Genomic DNA, 15,533 nt, shown 5'->3' on the forward strand with positions numbered 1-15,533 from the left:
TCTAGGTGGTTGTGATTTGGCTCTGAATATTCCATCGGATACAACAATGTTAGTGAGGAGCGACCAAGGGGCAGGACAGCTCCTAAGAAGAAGGGTAGACAATACGGGGGCGAAAACGAACCACTTTTCTCTCAAACGCGAACCAGCTCGTGATTGGCCGATTTGAAGTGCGTAAGATAGAGATAGATATAGATAAAGATAGAGATAAAAGAGTAAGAAGCCAGTTGTCTCCTCTTCCGCTTAGGACAGCTCCTGATCATGAGCAATTTCAGAGTTACTTTTGAGGCACTTCGAGTAACTCACATTGCTCAGTGAGCAAGATCACTGCGGTTTGCTTATCGCATCACAGCAACATATGGAGGTGCGAAGCCGAAAAGCTGCTGTTAAGCAAAACAACAACACAAATCGGGGACTTCCGGCCTGCAACTTCAGGCGAGTATGATTGCGATTTTGAACTCTCGGTACCTAATTTTCCTTCGGTTTACAGCTTCCGGGATCGCTCCTCGAATGGCTTTCGGATATATTATTAAAACGTGCGTGGCTGAGAACTAAAATTAGCTTTTTTCTTGGCTGTTGCGGAGGCTGAATATGATTTTATCGTACTGACGGAAACGTGGCTGGATGACGGGATCTATTCATCGTAACTTTTCGCTTTATTCCGTCTTCAGAACTGACCGATCTCCCCTGAACATTCAAAAATCGTGCGGTGGAGGCGTTCTGATTGCTGTCTCCCCGAGACTAACCCGCTACGTAAGTACCTCGCCTATTTTAAGTCAGAGTTTCCACATTCTCAGTATTGACCTGTTGTCGAGAAGCAGATGACAATTCACGCCAATGATGCACTGGCGACGAAGGCCTCCTTTGGAAGCTTTCCCAGCATCGTTCGAGCCGTTTTCTGGACAAATTCTGGAATTCACATCCTTTCAATAGCCGATCTGAACAATAATTCTATTTCATTTACAAACAAGACTGAAGCCTAATATGTGAAGGCGGTAAACGGCGGTAATCCGAGTAAACAGACAGAAATATCGATGAACGTCGAAGCAGCAAGTTACTCGGTGCAAAAAACAACTCAGAGTAAAGCCATAGAGGTAACTCTAAGACTAGAAGGTCCCAAAATAACGTGCTCAACTTTTTGGCTCAGCTCTTGTACTTTCTTCGCTCCCAAGCTAATCGATTCACCCCTTGAAACATAGGAAAAACCAATAACCCCTCATTTTACCTGTCAAACTTTCATAGCGAATCAAAACAAACATTGCGTAGTACTAGAATTTCGACTAGAATGGGATACGTTAATCGTTTGCTTGGGACCAATAGGCTAATCAAGTAGTGAGCCAATTTAAAATCGTTAGTTTCGTATTGATTGTTGGTAAAGCTGTCTAACCCCTTGGGAGCGCCCTGTATTGAGATCCGAAAAGATGATTGAAAATATTGATGGAAATATTGACGAAGTGTGTGGGGTGCACTTTAAACACTTTTGCACTATGTGATATTCAGATAAAAATCATTATTTTTGTTATTGGAAAAATATTATGCGCGTTCCTTATAGAAACTAAGTTGAAATTTTTTTTCAGTGTGAGTTAGCCAGCCCAGGGTTACTTACCTTACCAATCAGGCTAAGGCCTTGTTGTCCTCTGCTGTTCGAAGAAGTCGTCTCCACTCTACTTGGATCCATGGCCATCTTCTTCTTGCTCCTGTTGGGTCGCTTGCTAGAACCATTTTCACTGGGTCGTCGTGCGGCATTCTTACAACGTGCCCAGCCCACAGTAGTTGCCCAATTTTTGCAATGTGGACGATGGATGGTTCTCCCAGCAGCATTCGCCTCCTCCACGTTCCGTCACTCACTTGCACTCCACCGTAGATGGTACGCAACACCTTCCGTTCGAAAACACCAAGGGCCTCCACGAGCATAGTCCAGGTCTCGTGGCCGTAGAGAATCACCGGTCAAATCAGCGCCTTGTAGACAGTCAACTTCGTGTGGCGGTGAATTTTATTCGACCGGAGTGTTCTGCGGAGTCCAAAGTATGCACGATTCCCTGCCATAATGCGTCTTTGAATTTCTCTGCTGGTAACATTTTCGGCGGTCACCAGTGAGCCCAAATACACGAACTCATCGACCACCTCGATTTCGTCACCGTGAATCTGAACTCGGGGTGGGAGGCTATCATTGTCTTCCGTAGAACCTCTTCTTTTCATGTATTTTGTCTTTGATGCGTTGATGGCAAGTCCAATCCGCCTAACGGGTGTTCAATCAAAAATGAGAATGATTTCAGTGCCGTCCAGCGCTCTTGTGAGAGCATCGCGACTAAGTTGCGTTGTACGGCTGGCCAGGGCCCCTTCTCCAATATTTATTGACGTTTTTTTGAAGAATAAACATTATGTTTAAAAAAAAAATACTGAATTCCTTGAAATTTTTTTTATATACTAGCTATATGACTGAAAAAAATGTCATTTTTTATTGAAAACCCGTTAGCTTCAGCCCAGGGTTGCTAGGTGCATTTAGAAGAAAATAATCAATGATAATGGGCTATAGGCTAGGATGTAAGGTAGGTAGACTCAAATGTAACATTCCTGACTTACGCCGATCTGGCTCTGAACACGGCCCCCATGAAGGACCGTGTCAACCCTAGCGTGGCCTCCCTGCTTGCATAGATAACAATGGGATCACGATAGGAGACTACATACAACGAGTGGAGAATGGAGAAAATCGGAGAAAAAAAAAACAAAAATGAAGAAAAAGAAAAAAAATAAAAAAAATATGAAGGACGACGGCAAGACGCCAGACAGTGAAAACGGAGGAGCGAACGTGTTCGCAAGCAGCGGGATATTGCAGAGATCACCAGTGTCGAACCTGGGGGCCACTGCCAGTTCCAGCAGCAGCAGCAGTAAGTCTCAAGAAGAGCAGCCAGGCGTTGGGCTAAGCCAGATATTCACACCAATATCCAGCAGTAGCAAATCTTAAGAACTGCAGCTTGGGAGAACCAAAATGACGGAGGTCAGGAGGAAGATCGATGAACTCTATGGGTTCGTGAAGGATAAAAACAACGTACACAAAGAGATCAAGCATGCGGCATAACAGTGGCAGATCGGGAATTTCAAGAGTGGAAAAAAAGAGCCGAAAATGCTCTTCTGGAGGCCAAGGAGAGCATAAGACTGGCTCAAGCACATAAGACACCGAAGGGACCCACAAATCCACGTCCTGAAAAGAGAGATAGGGACACGCCAGGAGATGAGGAGGAGCCCAAAAAACGCAGGGGCGACGAGGAAGGCATCAAGGAGATGGGAGAAAATGGTGGGTGGCGTAAAGTCGAGAACCAGAAGGAGAGGAAGAAAAAACAGAAGGAAGGTGAAGTGAGGAAGAAGGAAGAGGAAGCGAGGAAGAAGGAAGAGAAGAAGAAGGAACACATGAAGAACAAGGAGAAGCTTAGGCATCATAGGGAGAGAAGCAAACGTCCTACGCAGCACTTCTCCAGAAAGTGAGAGAGGATCCGGAGTTGAAACAACTAGGCGAGAACGTCGTGAAAACCAGGCGAACCCAGAAAGGCGAGATGCTATTCGAGCTGAAAAGGGACCCTACGGTTAAGAGCTCAACCTTCAAGGAGCTCGTCGAAAAATCTCTTGGCGAAGGGGCGAGCGTAAGAGCCCTATCCTAGGAGACAGAAGAGGAGCTGAGAAGTGCGTTAAGAGTGCACTGCAATCTGGGAGATGTCCCGATGTCAATCCGGATGAGGAAGGCGTACGGCAGCATGCAAACGGCGGTGATACGGCTATCGACAGTTGGAGACGGGCAAGGTCAAGGTTGGGTGATCAGTGTGCTCGCTGAAAGCCACTCCTCGGGTTACCAAGCAACTGGAGCGATGCTTCAAGTGCATGGGTTTCGGTCACCAGGCGAGGAACTGCAATGGCCCTGACAGATCTGTTCTGTGTAGGAAATGCGGGGAGAATGGTCATATTGCAAGAGGCTGCACGAAGCAACCGAGTACCTAGCAATGGTAAGCCAACAGTAATGGAGGTAACCCAAATAAACATCAATAATTGCGACACTGCTCAGCAACTGTTGTGGCAGTCGACAAAAGAAACAAAGTGCGACGTTGCAATCATTGCGGAACCATATCGAGTCCCTAGTGATAACGGAAACTGGGTGGCGGATAGAGGTGTAATGGAGGCTATACAAGTTAACGGTAGTTACCCTATTCAAGAATAGATATTCCAGATGCAAGAGGGCACAGTTGCTGGAAGCTCTGGCAAAACTGGAAGTTATGCTAGCCAACGAAGGCAACAGCAGCACTTTTCGCAGAGATGGTCGTGAATCCATTATCGACGTTACTTTCTGCAGTCCGTCGCTGCGGATATACCCATAGTGACCATCAGGCGATCCGATATGACATCGGCCAACGGAATGCTGTGGCAGTACTTGTAACCGGAAGTGGAAGACGAAGGCTTTCGACAAGGATCATTTCGTTGAGGCACTCCGTGTGGACAGGAACCCCGTGGTTCTGAACGTGGACGAGCTGACAGAAACGTTAGTGAGAGCATGTGACACGACCATGCCGAGGAAACTAGAGCCAAAGAACAGACGGCGTCCAGTCTACTGGTGGAACGAGGCACTTAGCACCCTTCGCGCTAGTTGTCTCAGAGCCAGAAGACGTGTTCAGAGAGCAAGAACAGAAGCAGACAGAGAGGAACGAAGAGGAGTGTTTTGAGCCGCACTTAAACAAGAGATAAAGCAGAGCAAGTCAAACTGTTTTAAGGAGCTGTGTCGAGATGCTGATGCAAACCCCTGGGGCGACGCATACCGAGTCGTGATGACGATGATCAGAGGTCCAACGATGCCCGCTGAAATGTGTCAAGAGAAGCTACGGAGAAGGAGAGCGAGATAACGTCGAAGTCACCAACGAGGAACTCGTAGCAGTGGCGAAAGGATTGAAGGTGAAGAAAGCTCCCGGTCCGGATGGAATCCCCAACGTGGCGTTGAAAGCGACGATCCAGACGTTCCCGGACATGTTCAGGATGGTGCTGCAGAAATGCCTGGACGAAGGTCACTTCCCTGACAGGTGGAAGATACAGAAGCTAATGTTGCTTCCGAAACCAGGAAAACCACCGGGGGATCCAGCATCGTATAGGCCTATAGGCCTGCTGGATACACTCGGAAAAGTCCTGAAGAGGATCATCCTAAACAAGCTAACGAAATGCACGGAGAGTGAGCACGGATTGTTGGAGAGGCAGTTCGGATTCCGGAAGAGGAGATCGACGGTGGATGCAATTCGGACAGTGGTCGAGAGAGCCGAGAAGGCGTCCAAACAGAAGCGGAGAGGAGATCGATATTGCGCTGTGATAACGATCGACGTTAAGAATGCGTTCAACAGCGCCAGCTGGGAGGCCATCACCGAAGCGCTGCATAGAATGAGAGTCCCTGATTACCTGTGCAGGATCCTGAGGAGTTATTTCTAGAACCGGGTTCTGGTCTACGAGACAGGCATCGGACAGAGATCGATTAGGATCACAGCGGGAGTTCCACAAGGCTCCATCCTTGGGCCAACGCTCTGGAACGGGATGTACTACGGCGTGCTAACGCTGAAGCTGCCCAAAGGAGTTGAGATCGTTGGCTTTGCGCTGGCGAGACGCTAGAAGAGGTGGAAGTGTTGTCAACCGAAGCCATCGACAAGATTGGTAACTGGATGCAAGGAGCGGAGTGTTGTTATTGGTCAGTAACTGTAAAGCGGTACAGCGGGCAGAAATTACCGTCAGGGAGCACGCCATAGCCTCGAAGCGTGTGTTAAAATACCTGGGAGTGATGATCGATGACCGGATAAACTTCAACAGCCACGTCGAATATGCCTGTGAGAAGGCTTCGAAGGCCATCAACGCGATAGCTAGAATCATGTCGAACAACGCTGGTCCCAGCAGTAGCAAGAGGCGTCTTCTGGCCAGTGTGTCGTCGTCGATACTGAGGTATGGAGGTCCAGCCTGGGTTCCAGCGCTGGAAACGAAGCAGAACCAAAGAAAACTGAGCAGTACGTTCCGGCTCATGGCCATGCGAGTCGTGAGTGCATACAGAACCATCTTGTGGGAAGCAGTATGCGTTATCGCCGGTATGATCCTTATCGGCATCACCCTGGCGGGCGACAGCGAGTGCTACAGGCGGAGAGAAGCCGGAAGATTACGGAAAGTTGTGAGAGTGGAGTCATTGGCTAAGTGGCAACAGGAGTGGAACACGACGGATAACGGAAAATGGACACATAGACTAATACCGATTCTTTCGACCTGGGTGAACAGAAAACACGGAGAAGTCAACTTCCACCTAACGCAGTTCCTGTCTGGCCACGGCTGCTTCAGGAAATACCTGCATCGGTTCGGACACGCAGCGTCACCCCGCTGTCCGGAATGTGGCAACGTCGATGCAACGCCGGAGCATGTGGTCTTCGACTGTCCAAGGTTCGAGGCAGTGCGATGGGAGTTGTTGGGGACAACTGGAAAACGGAGTACCCCTATCCACTCCGCCGCCGCTGGACTCGCGGGTGACTGTTTTATCCGTCATCCTTCAGATGTCAACAAAGCGCATAAAGAGTGAATGAGATATGTTGTCATCATGTATGTAAATAGAAGTGTTTTTAGTTCGTCATCGTAACAACGTGTTTTATTTTCATTCCGAGTTTTTAATTAGTTTTAATTTGTATTCGCGTCCAATGTTCGCGTATCGTGAGTTCGGCCACCACGTACGGGCGCGGGATACAAATGTGGCGACTTCGGGAGTGCAAAAGTTGTGAAAAGTGGTGAAAATATCCCATCACAACGTTACCCACAGTGAAACGAAGAAGAATGGATGACAACTCGTTCGACGGGAATCCGGGTCCGATTCAGCCGGGAAATGGACAGCAGATGCCTACCGGGAATGTGCGACCGATTCCGCAGCAGCAACAGTTCAGAAATCCGCCTCCAGCCGGACAAGTGGACCCGTACCTGCTATGGTTTCAGCAGCAGCAGCAGGGTTATGTCACGGACCTTTTTCGGCAGCAGCAGGAGGTGATAAGGCAGCAGCAGGAGGTTATGCAGCAACAACAGCAAGCGTTTATGGCCCAGCAGGAGCAGCTGATTCGCAGTATAATGACATCGATCCAGGTGCAGGTCCCAGCAAATCCGGAAGCTGTTTTAGATTCCTTGGCGAACAATATCAAGGAGTTCAGATACGATCCCGACAGCAATGTTACGTTCGCTGCGTGGTATAGTCGATATGAGGACTTGTTCGCGAAGGATGCCAACCGACTCGACGGAGGAGCAAAAGTGCGCTTGCTGATGCGAAAGCTGGGGATGTCGGAGCACGAAAGATATATCAGCTTTATTCTGCCAAAGGCACCGAAAGATTTTGACTTTGCGGTGACGGTAAAAAAGTTGACCAGCTTGTTCGGTGCTGCCGAATCTGTGATTAGCCGGAGGTATCGTTGCCTGCAAATCGTCAAGCAGCCACAGGAGGATTATGTGACGTATGCATGCCGCATTAACAAATCGTGCGTCGAGTTCGAGCTGTCCAAGCTATCGGAGGAGCAGTTCAAGTGCCTCGTATTCGTGTGTGGCTTGAAGTCGGACAAAGATGCAGATGTGCGGATGCGGCTGTTGTCGAAGATTGAGGAGCGGAATGATGTTACGCTGGAACAGCTGTCGGAAGAGTGTCAACGTTTGTTGAACTTGCGGCACGATACTGCGATGATTGAGGAGAACTCAATGTCTGTGAAAGCCTTGAAGACGAAGCAGTACCGTTTCAAGGGAACCTCGCCGTCGAAGTTCAACCAGTCCGGCAGTGAGAAGGGTAGTTGGAGAGCGAGCAGCGGGAAGACTAGTCCGGAAACAGCTTGTTGGCTATGCGGTGGCATGCATTACGCCAGGGAGTGCACGTACAAAAGCCATAAGGGCAGCGATTGCAGCCAGGTAGGCCATAAGGATGGCTACTGTCGGAGTGCAGCGAAGGTAAAATTCAGGCGACGGAAGCCCAATGTTGCAGCGGCCAAGGTAGTGACTGTGAATTCGTGCAGTGTGCAGGAGCGTCGAAAGTACGTGCCGGTTGGAATCAATGGATTACCGGTGCGTATGCAAATCGATACGGGGTCTGACATCACGATAATTTCGTCGGATACCTGGTGCAAGATTGGCAGCCCTTCAACGTCTGCGTCGACGATCATCGCAAAGACAGCCAGTGGTAGGCCATTGCAGATTGAAGGTGAGTTTTCTTGTTATCTTTCCATTGATCGGCGAGTGTTGCGTGGCTTGATTCGGGTCACCAAGGAACAGTTACACCTGTTGGGTTCTGACACGATTGATGCTTTCTGATTGTGGTCGGTTCCTTTCGATTCAATTTGCAACCAGATCAGCAGCACTCCGGCCAGTGTAAGCGGGTTAAAGGCAGAGTACCCGAATGTGTTTTCTGGCGATCTTGGGCTATGTAAGAAAACGAAGGTGAAGTTCCAGTTGAAGGCCGGAATGACCCCTGTGTTTCGTCCAAAGCGTCCGGTAGCGTATGGCATGTACCAGACGGTGGACGATGAACTGGACCGATTGGAGCGAAAGAAAATTATCGAACCGATAGACTTCTCGGAGTGGGCAGCTCCGATTGTGGTGGTTCGTAAGGCGAATGGTACGATTCGTATCTATGGGGATTATTCAACGGGACTGAATGACGCTCTACAGCCCCACCAGTACCCTTTGCCTCTTCCGCAGGACATTTTCGCTAACCTAGCAAACTGCACCGTCTTCAGCCAAATAGATTTGACGGATGCGTTTTTGCAAGTGGAGGTGGACGAAAGTTCTCGTGACCTCCTGACCATAAACACGCATCGAGGACTGTACCGCTATAATCGTCTCCCGCCAGGGGTGAAGGCAGCGCCGGGAGCGTTCCAGCAGTTGATCGACACGATGCTGGTTGGCCTGAAAGGAGTGAGCGGCTACCTGGATGACATCGTTGTCGGTGGTACCGACGAAGAGGACCACAAGAAGAATCTTCGGGCGGTGCTGCAAAGAATCCAAGAGTTCGGGTTCACCATTCGTTCGGAAAAGTGCTCCTTTGGAGAAAGCCAGATTCGCTATTTGGGACATTTGCTGGATCGTCACGGGCTGCGACCGGATCCAGCAAAGATCGAAGTTATTCAGAAGCTGCCAGCGCCTAAGGATGTCAGTGGAGTTCGTTCTTTCTTGGGCGCCATAAACTATTATGGGAAGTTCGTGCCGAATATGCGTACATTGCGGTTTCCACTTGATGAGTTGCTGAAAGGAAATGGAGAATTCCGGTGGACAACCGAGTGTCAGCGTGCCTTCGATCGGTTCAAAGAGCTACTTGGTTCCAATCTTCTGCTAACTCACTACGATCCGCGACGAGAGATCATTGTATCGGCGGATGCTTCATCGATAGGCGTTGGTGCAACAATCAGCCACAGGTTCCCCGACGGGTCGGTGAAGGTGGTTCAGCATGCGGCACGTGCGCTCACGAAGGCAGAGATGGGTTACAGCCAGCCGGATCGCGAAGGTTTAGCAGTTGTGTTCGCCGTAACGAAATTCCACAAAATGATCTTTGGAAGGCAGTTTCGCTTGCAGACCGATCACGCACCCTTGATTCGAATATTCGGTTCACGGAAGGGCATTCCCGTGTACACAGCAAACCGGTTGCAGCGATGGGCGTTAACGCTACTGTTGTACGATTTCTCCATCGAATACATTCCAACCGAGAAGTTTGGGAACGCCGACATCCTCTCAAGATTGATCAACAATCATGCCAAACCTGAGGAGGATTACGTGATTGCGAGCGTGATTTTGGAGGAGGATGTACGATTCATTGCGGACGAAGTGATCAGCGGTCTGCCATTGAGCTTCAAGATTGTGGAGCAAGATACACAAGCCGATCAGCAGCTGCGCAAAGTATATCGCTACCTTCAAGAAGGATGGCCAGAAGTGTCGACGATCGAAGATCCTGAGATTCGACGGTTCCATGGGCATAAAGATTCGTTGTGTTCTGTTTGGAAATGCATCATGTTCGGTGAACGCTTGGTGATTCCTGAGAAGCATCGACTGCGGTGCATGCGGCAGTTACACCAGGGACATCCAGGGATACAACGCATGAAGTCCATAGCAAGGAGTTATGTGTACTGGCCATCGATTGACGATGAAATCGTTGGGTTCGTGAAGGCATGCAAGCACTGCGCATCCGTGGCTAAATCTCCACCGCATTCCCCACCGGTTCCGTGGCCAAAGCCTAGTGGTCCATGGAAGCGTGTCCACGTGGATTATGCCGGCCCCATTGACGGAGTATACTACCTGCTAGCCATCGATGCCCATTCGAAGTGGCCTGAAGTGGTGCCTACGCAACGAATAACATCCACAGCAACGATCAGCATTCTACGGAACATCTTCGCCCGCCTAGGAATGCCCGAAACGCTCGTTAGTGACAATGGTACGCAGTTTACGAGCAGCGAGTTCCAGAAGTTCTGCAGTGACAGCGGAATTGATAACGTCACCACGGCACCTTTTCATCCTCAGTCAAACGGTCAGGCTGAAAGGTTCGTGGACACATTTAAGCGGGCGCTGAAGAAAATCCAGGAGGGGAAGAACTGTGTTGGTGAAGCGTTGGACATTTTCCTTCTAACCTACCGTACAACGCCAAATCGTCAGGTCGAAGATGGAAAATCACCGTCCGAAGCTATGTTTGGGCGTCGCATCAGAACCAGTTTGGATCTACTTCGCCCTCCGCCGGCGCGTCCGCCGATAGAGCCTAATCCAGACGATGAAGTAAGGAGAAGTTTTTCTGCACACGATCCGGTCTACGCAAAGGTGTACAGCAATAATAAATGGCGCTGGGCACCAGGAGTCGTTTGCGGCAAGATCGGCAAAGTTATGTACACGGTCTGGGTTGAGGATCGTAGAATGGTTCGAGCACACGTCAACCAGCTGCGCAGTCGTGGTGGTACTCCAGTTAGCAACCGTACGTCACAATCGTCGGCACCACCACTCGACGTTCTGTTAGATGCGTGGAGTATTCCTAGAACCACGTTGGTACCGGCAGCACCATCTCCACTACCAGGACCATTGACTTCGCCGGATCTTCCGAATCCTCAGGCCCCGAATGCTGAGTCTACACCGTTGCCACCTGTATCGTCCTTGTCCTCGTCGTTAGCTACGTCTTCGTCCTCATCATCATCGTCTACGTCTACATCAGCAGCATCTCCAGAGTTCGCTTCAGCAGATAGCGGACCAGCTACACCGGTACAACTTCCACGCCGGTCTTCTCGTATCCGAAGGCCGCCGCAGTGGTTTGACCCGTACCACCACTATTGAAGAGGGGGGATGTTGGGGACAACTGGAAAACGGAGTACCCCTATCCACTCCGCCGCCGCTGGACTCGCGGGTGACTGTTTTATCCGTCATCCTTCAGATGTCAACAAAGCGCATAAAGAGTGAATGAGATATGTTGTCATCATGTATGTAAATAGAAGTGTTTTTAGTTCGTCATCGTAACAACGTGTTTTATTTTCATTCCGAGTTTTTAATTAGTTTTAATTTGTATTCGCGTCCAATGTTCGCGTATCGCGAGTTCGGCCACCACGTACGGGCCGGGATACAAAAGGAGTTGACCGTCTTTAACGTGGAGAATAACGTCGTTGAAATGTGTCGAGAGGAGGGCACTTGGAATGCCGTCAGCAGGGCAGTCACGCAGATTATGTCGGAGCTGCAGCGTAAATGGAGAGAAGAGCAGCGATCTAGCAACGTTCAAAAGGCCCAAAAACAGCTATCAAATCAACAAAATCACAAACGAGATCAGTATGACAGTTGTTTGCTACCCCTGCTGCGCACACTAGTGGTTTACACCACCATGTACCATGTACGCATTTGCGAAAGGGCACTGAACATTGAAAACAAAGAACACAACAGATGAATTGATAACAAAACAGAAAGCCGATGAATGAAATAGGCCAATGGACATTAGATCTTTTGCGATGTGCTGCTTGAAGTCCTTTTGTCTCTGACCTTGACCACTGTGACGCGAATCTGTCGCAATTTAGATATCATCATGCATGAATACAAGGGCATAGCCAGATTTCGAGCTAGGGAGGGGCGAAAAAAAAATTAGTATGGAAAATTTGGCCGAATGCTATTTCACCGAAAGCCTTTGTGTTGCTGCGTTTAGGGGGGCAACTGCCCTCCCCTGCCCCCCTCTGGCTACGTCTATGCATGACTAACTTCCTCTAAAGTCCGAATGAGTCAGAACTAGCGGTTCGGTTTTCTACTTAAATAATAACAACATGCATTTGCATGTAAAATACGTCATTAAACGCACACAAATGTGCGTTACTACAGATTTAACCTAGATTTACGTTTTGCAGCAAGGTAAATCATCCAATCATCGACAAATCGCAGTAGGGTAAGTGTACCAGTTTTTTTACCCAAGAGGTTCCCTTATTAGCCCCATCTTAAATTTTAATTTCATTCGTTCTTCACCAAAGTTAATTCCATGGCAGGCTTGAACACAGATTTTTCCAATGTATCGACACAAATTTGATCTAGACACCTGGGCCAAAAAACTGGAGCACTACCCTACCACATCTCAGGAAAAAAAAACATTTCATTCACACTCAACTTGATTCAAACCGTTCATATCCACCAACCACACAAACATTGAACCGAACCGGCGAATATAAATATAAGAGCGCTGTTATGATCATCACCTAGCCGGTGGTACTGACAACGATCATCATCATCAACATCAGTGTAGTCGACGTTGCTCCAACACACGTCCATGACCGCTGCGTGAGCAAGAGCACCTACATCACAAAAACCGCTCGCGCATCTTCGCTCAATAAAAAAAAGTCAGTAATCTCGGACAACGAACATTGCCCATCAGAACTTATAGCGGTAGTACCGTTCCAGCATTTCACGCAGCAACAGCTGCGGTTACACAAATATTAACCCGAGAGTATATTGATAGACGCAATCTCGGAGACGAAACCCGAGACACTTGTTTTTGGACAAAGAAACGATAATTAGCTTCGAAGAAAGTGCAATTTCTACTCCGATCGGGGCAGCATGTCGTTGGGTGTGGAAATCTTCGACCTACCTGCGAGGCACTTCCGAGTGTTCTGGGGTGCATCCGGTGATCTGTGGCAGTCGCTGTGGGATCGCTTGCTGGATATAACAGGTGCCATTTGTGTGTGTGTGTTTTGTATATTGCGGAGATCGCAATTAGCTGACGGTGATGATGATAATTATGTGACACATCAAACTGAGTCTGGTCTTCCTTTCGAGAGGGTAATCTAAGGTCACGTTCATGGTAGCAAATCAGTTATGGCCAATTATCAAATCAAGGGATATGCAGCTTGTATAGGGTGTGGGTGAACAAAAAAACAAACAAATAATATTGCGAATTGCGTTGCGCATATCGTGAATGCTCTCGTCGCTTACGGTGGACGTCATGCCGGGTTCGAAAGTTCAATTTCGCGTTTAACAAAAATCCGAAAATTTGATAGCCTGTTCAGATGACCTCTTTACGCGAAACAAGAAGTCTATCGATAGCGACAGACCATAATTAAAAACGCGCTTAATCTTATCGCAGCGCAGTAGGCTTTGCAGTGTTGTGCTGATGCTAAGCGACGAGTCGATGTTGTTTTGGATTGACCTCCCGTGACGACGGTCATGGTTCTTATCACGAAATTCGCTGTTGATTGACCTATAACGCTAAGCCGGCTACGATACAAAAGCGTATTTATGGGTTAAATTTCTGCTGAGTCATCCCCTTATCGTTCAACGGCTTTCCATCAAGCACCACTCACGAGCTTTCCCCTCTCGTTTACAGGCGACGACCCCTTGCGGCTATGGATCTTCGGCACTCTTGTTTATACCATGGCCCTCTACTGGACCATCGGATCCATCTACACGCTGTTCGACGTAACCAATCAACCGGCGTTCCTGCGGCGCTACAAGGTCCAACCGGGAACCAACGAACCCGTAGACGGCAATAGCCTCCGACGCGTCATCCGCCAAGTCTTATTCAACCAATTTTTCACCGGCCTCCCATTGCTTTTCGGCATGTACCACGCAATCACCCCACAAACCCCTCAAATGATCCGACAACTGCCAACCTTCACCGCCGTTCTGTGGCAGTTGGCCGTGTGCATAGTGATCGAAGAGTTAGGCTTCTACTACAGTCACCGCCTGCTGCACCATGGACGAATCTACAAATTCATCCACAAGCAGCATCACGAGTGGACTGCTCCGATCGCCATAACTGCCATGTATTCGCATCCGCTTGAAAACTTGGTCAGCAATCTTCTGCCGATCGGAGTAGGCGTGTGGGCTTCCGGTTGCCACATCTCCGTCGCGTGGCTGTGGTTCACGTTGGCCATTTCCAACACGCTGCATGTACATTCCGGGTACCATTTGCCATTGTTGCCCAGTCCGGAGCAGCACGATTACCATCATTTGAAGTATGCGAGTGATCATTTTTTTTTAGTTGAAACAAATCATGATTGATTCTTTTGAAAAATAGGTTCAACCAATGCTTCGGCGTGCTGGGAGTGCTGGATTGGTTGCACGGTACGAACAGTATGTTCATGAGCTCGAAGCAAGCGGAGCGGGACTACATAATGACCAAGCTGACGCCGGTGCGCGAAGTTCATCCCGACAAGGATGGGTTCGGTAAAAAGAGCAAATAATGAAGAATGGGGGGTTATGTTTTTGTTTTGCATGCTCGAACAATCAGTACGTAAGTCAATGCAATTGGTATGACATGTGCTCTGTATGTATGTAGTGATTAATTGGTGGTAAATATTCGATGGAATATTTTTTTAATTATAAAGATGGAAATTGGAAAGGTTTTATGAAAATTTGAGTAAAATACGTTTTTGTGTGTGAAAGATCATATCCCTTTTGACTATGCAGGTTGTAAACGAAAACCTTTATACTCGAACTCAGTATCGACACCATGCGTCTGTGGTACTCAAGCTTGCATATTAAGTCGCAAACAATATTGCATGCAAGCAAAATAGATTCAATATTGGAAATCGCAAAAGTTACCGCTGAGTTGAAAAAAACCACAAAACTGTAAATACATAAATTGAACGTGAAACAACCAACCCCCTGATTAGAGCTTCCATCCTATGCTTACTCCTTCCGGAGGAACTTCTGTATGTCACCGACTTCTACCTTGGCTTCCATAGCTCTCCTTCGCTGTTGTTTTCTAACTATTTCTTAAGTTCACAGGTAAGTATTACCTTTTCCGGTTAGTATGTAATCCTAAAGCTCGGCACATCAGAAATCATCCACCACAATCATCATGATCGGCATGGACTCTTGTGAAATTTGGCTGACATCAATAACATCACGTCACATCAGGGAACTTCTAAGAAGTGAAGAGCCATTCATTTGATTTCAGAGAACTTCGTAAAAGTTCAGAATTTTAAACAACTTCGTGGAAGTTTAGGGAACTACGTTGAAATTATGGATTTTTTTAGAAGTGCAGCAAATAGGAGTTCAGTTAACTCTAAGAATGCTCAGCGAACTTT

General features: G+C 48.2%; 3 protein-coding genes across 3 annotated transcripts; all 3 read left to right on the forward strand.

Annotated features, from left to right (window-relative positions):
• Nucleotides 1-6,819: 6,819 nt before the first annotated feature.
• Nucleotides 6,820-8,322, forward strand: LOC135705549 (uncharacterized protein K02A2.6-like). The gene has a single exon (XM_065227323.1). The coding sequence runs from the start codon at nucleotides 6,820-6,822 to the stop codon at nucleotides 8,320-8,322; it is 1,503 nt and encodes a 500-aa protein (XP_065083395.1).
• Nucleotides 8,323-8,472: 150 nt separating this feature from the next.
• Nucleotides 8,473-11,313, forward strand: LOC135705550 (uncharacterized protein K02A2.6-like). Its single transcript, XM_065227324.1, has one exon. The coding sequence runs from the start codon at nucleotides 8,473-8,475 to the stop codon at nucleotides 11,311-11,313; it is 2,841 nt and encodes a 946-aa protein (XP_065083396.1).
• A 1,640-nt stretch (nucleotides 11,314-12,953) lies between these two features.
• Nucleotides 12,954-14,842, forward strand: LOC135705527 (fatty acid hydroxylase domain-containing protein 2-like). The gene is made up of 3 exons (XM_065227304.1): nucleotides 12,954-13,171; nucleotides 13,826-14,456; nucleotides 14,519-14,842. The coding sequence occupies exons 1-3, from the start codon at nucleotides 13,060-13,062 to the stop codon at nucleotides 14,682-14,684; spliced, it is 909 nt and encodes a 302-aa protein (XP_065083376.1). The 5' UTR covers nucleotides 12,954-13,059; the 3' UTR covers nucleotides 14,685-14,842.
• Nucleotides 14,843-15,533: the final 691 nt, after the last annotated feature.

Source organism: Ochlerotatus camptorhynchus, unplaced genomic scaffold, assembly GCF_037179485.1.
Source record: "Ochlerotatus camptorhynchus isolate MF236.1 unplaced genomic scaffold, CSIRO-AGI_Acam_v1.1 ptg000268l, whole genome shotgun sequence".
NCBI lineage: Eukaryota > Metazoa > Arthropoda > Insecta > Diptera > Culicidae > Ochlerotatus > Ochlerotatus camptorhynchus.

Bases quoted from the DNA above. Each gene is read 5' to 3' on its own strand.
- LOC135705549 (XM_065227323.1), top strand. From the start codon at position 6,820: ATGGATGACAACTCGTTCGACGGGAATCCGGGTCCGATTCAGCCGGGA.
- LOC135705527 (XM_065227304.1), top strand. From the start codon at position 13,060: ATGTCGTTGGGTGTGGAAATCTTCGACCTACCTGCGAGGCACTTCCGA. The intron at 13,172-13,825 runs GTGCCATTTGTG...TCTCGTTTACAG, and splicing joins TCGCTTGCTGGATATAACAG to GCGACGACCCCTTGCGGCTA. The intron at 14,457-14,518 runs GTATGCGAGTGA...TTTGAAAAATAG, and splicing joins CACGATTACCATCATTTGAA to GTTCAACCAATGCTTCGGCG.
- LOC135705550 (XM_065227324.1), top strand. From the start codon at position 8,473: ATGACCCCTGTGTTTCGTCCAAAGCGTCCGGTAGCGTATGGCATGTAC.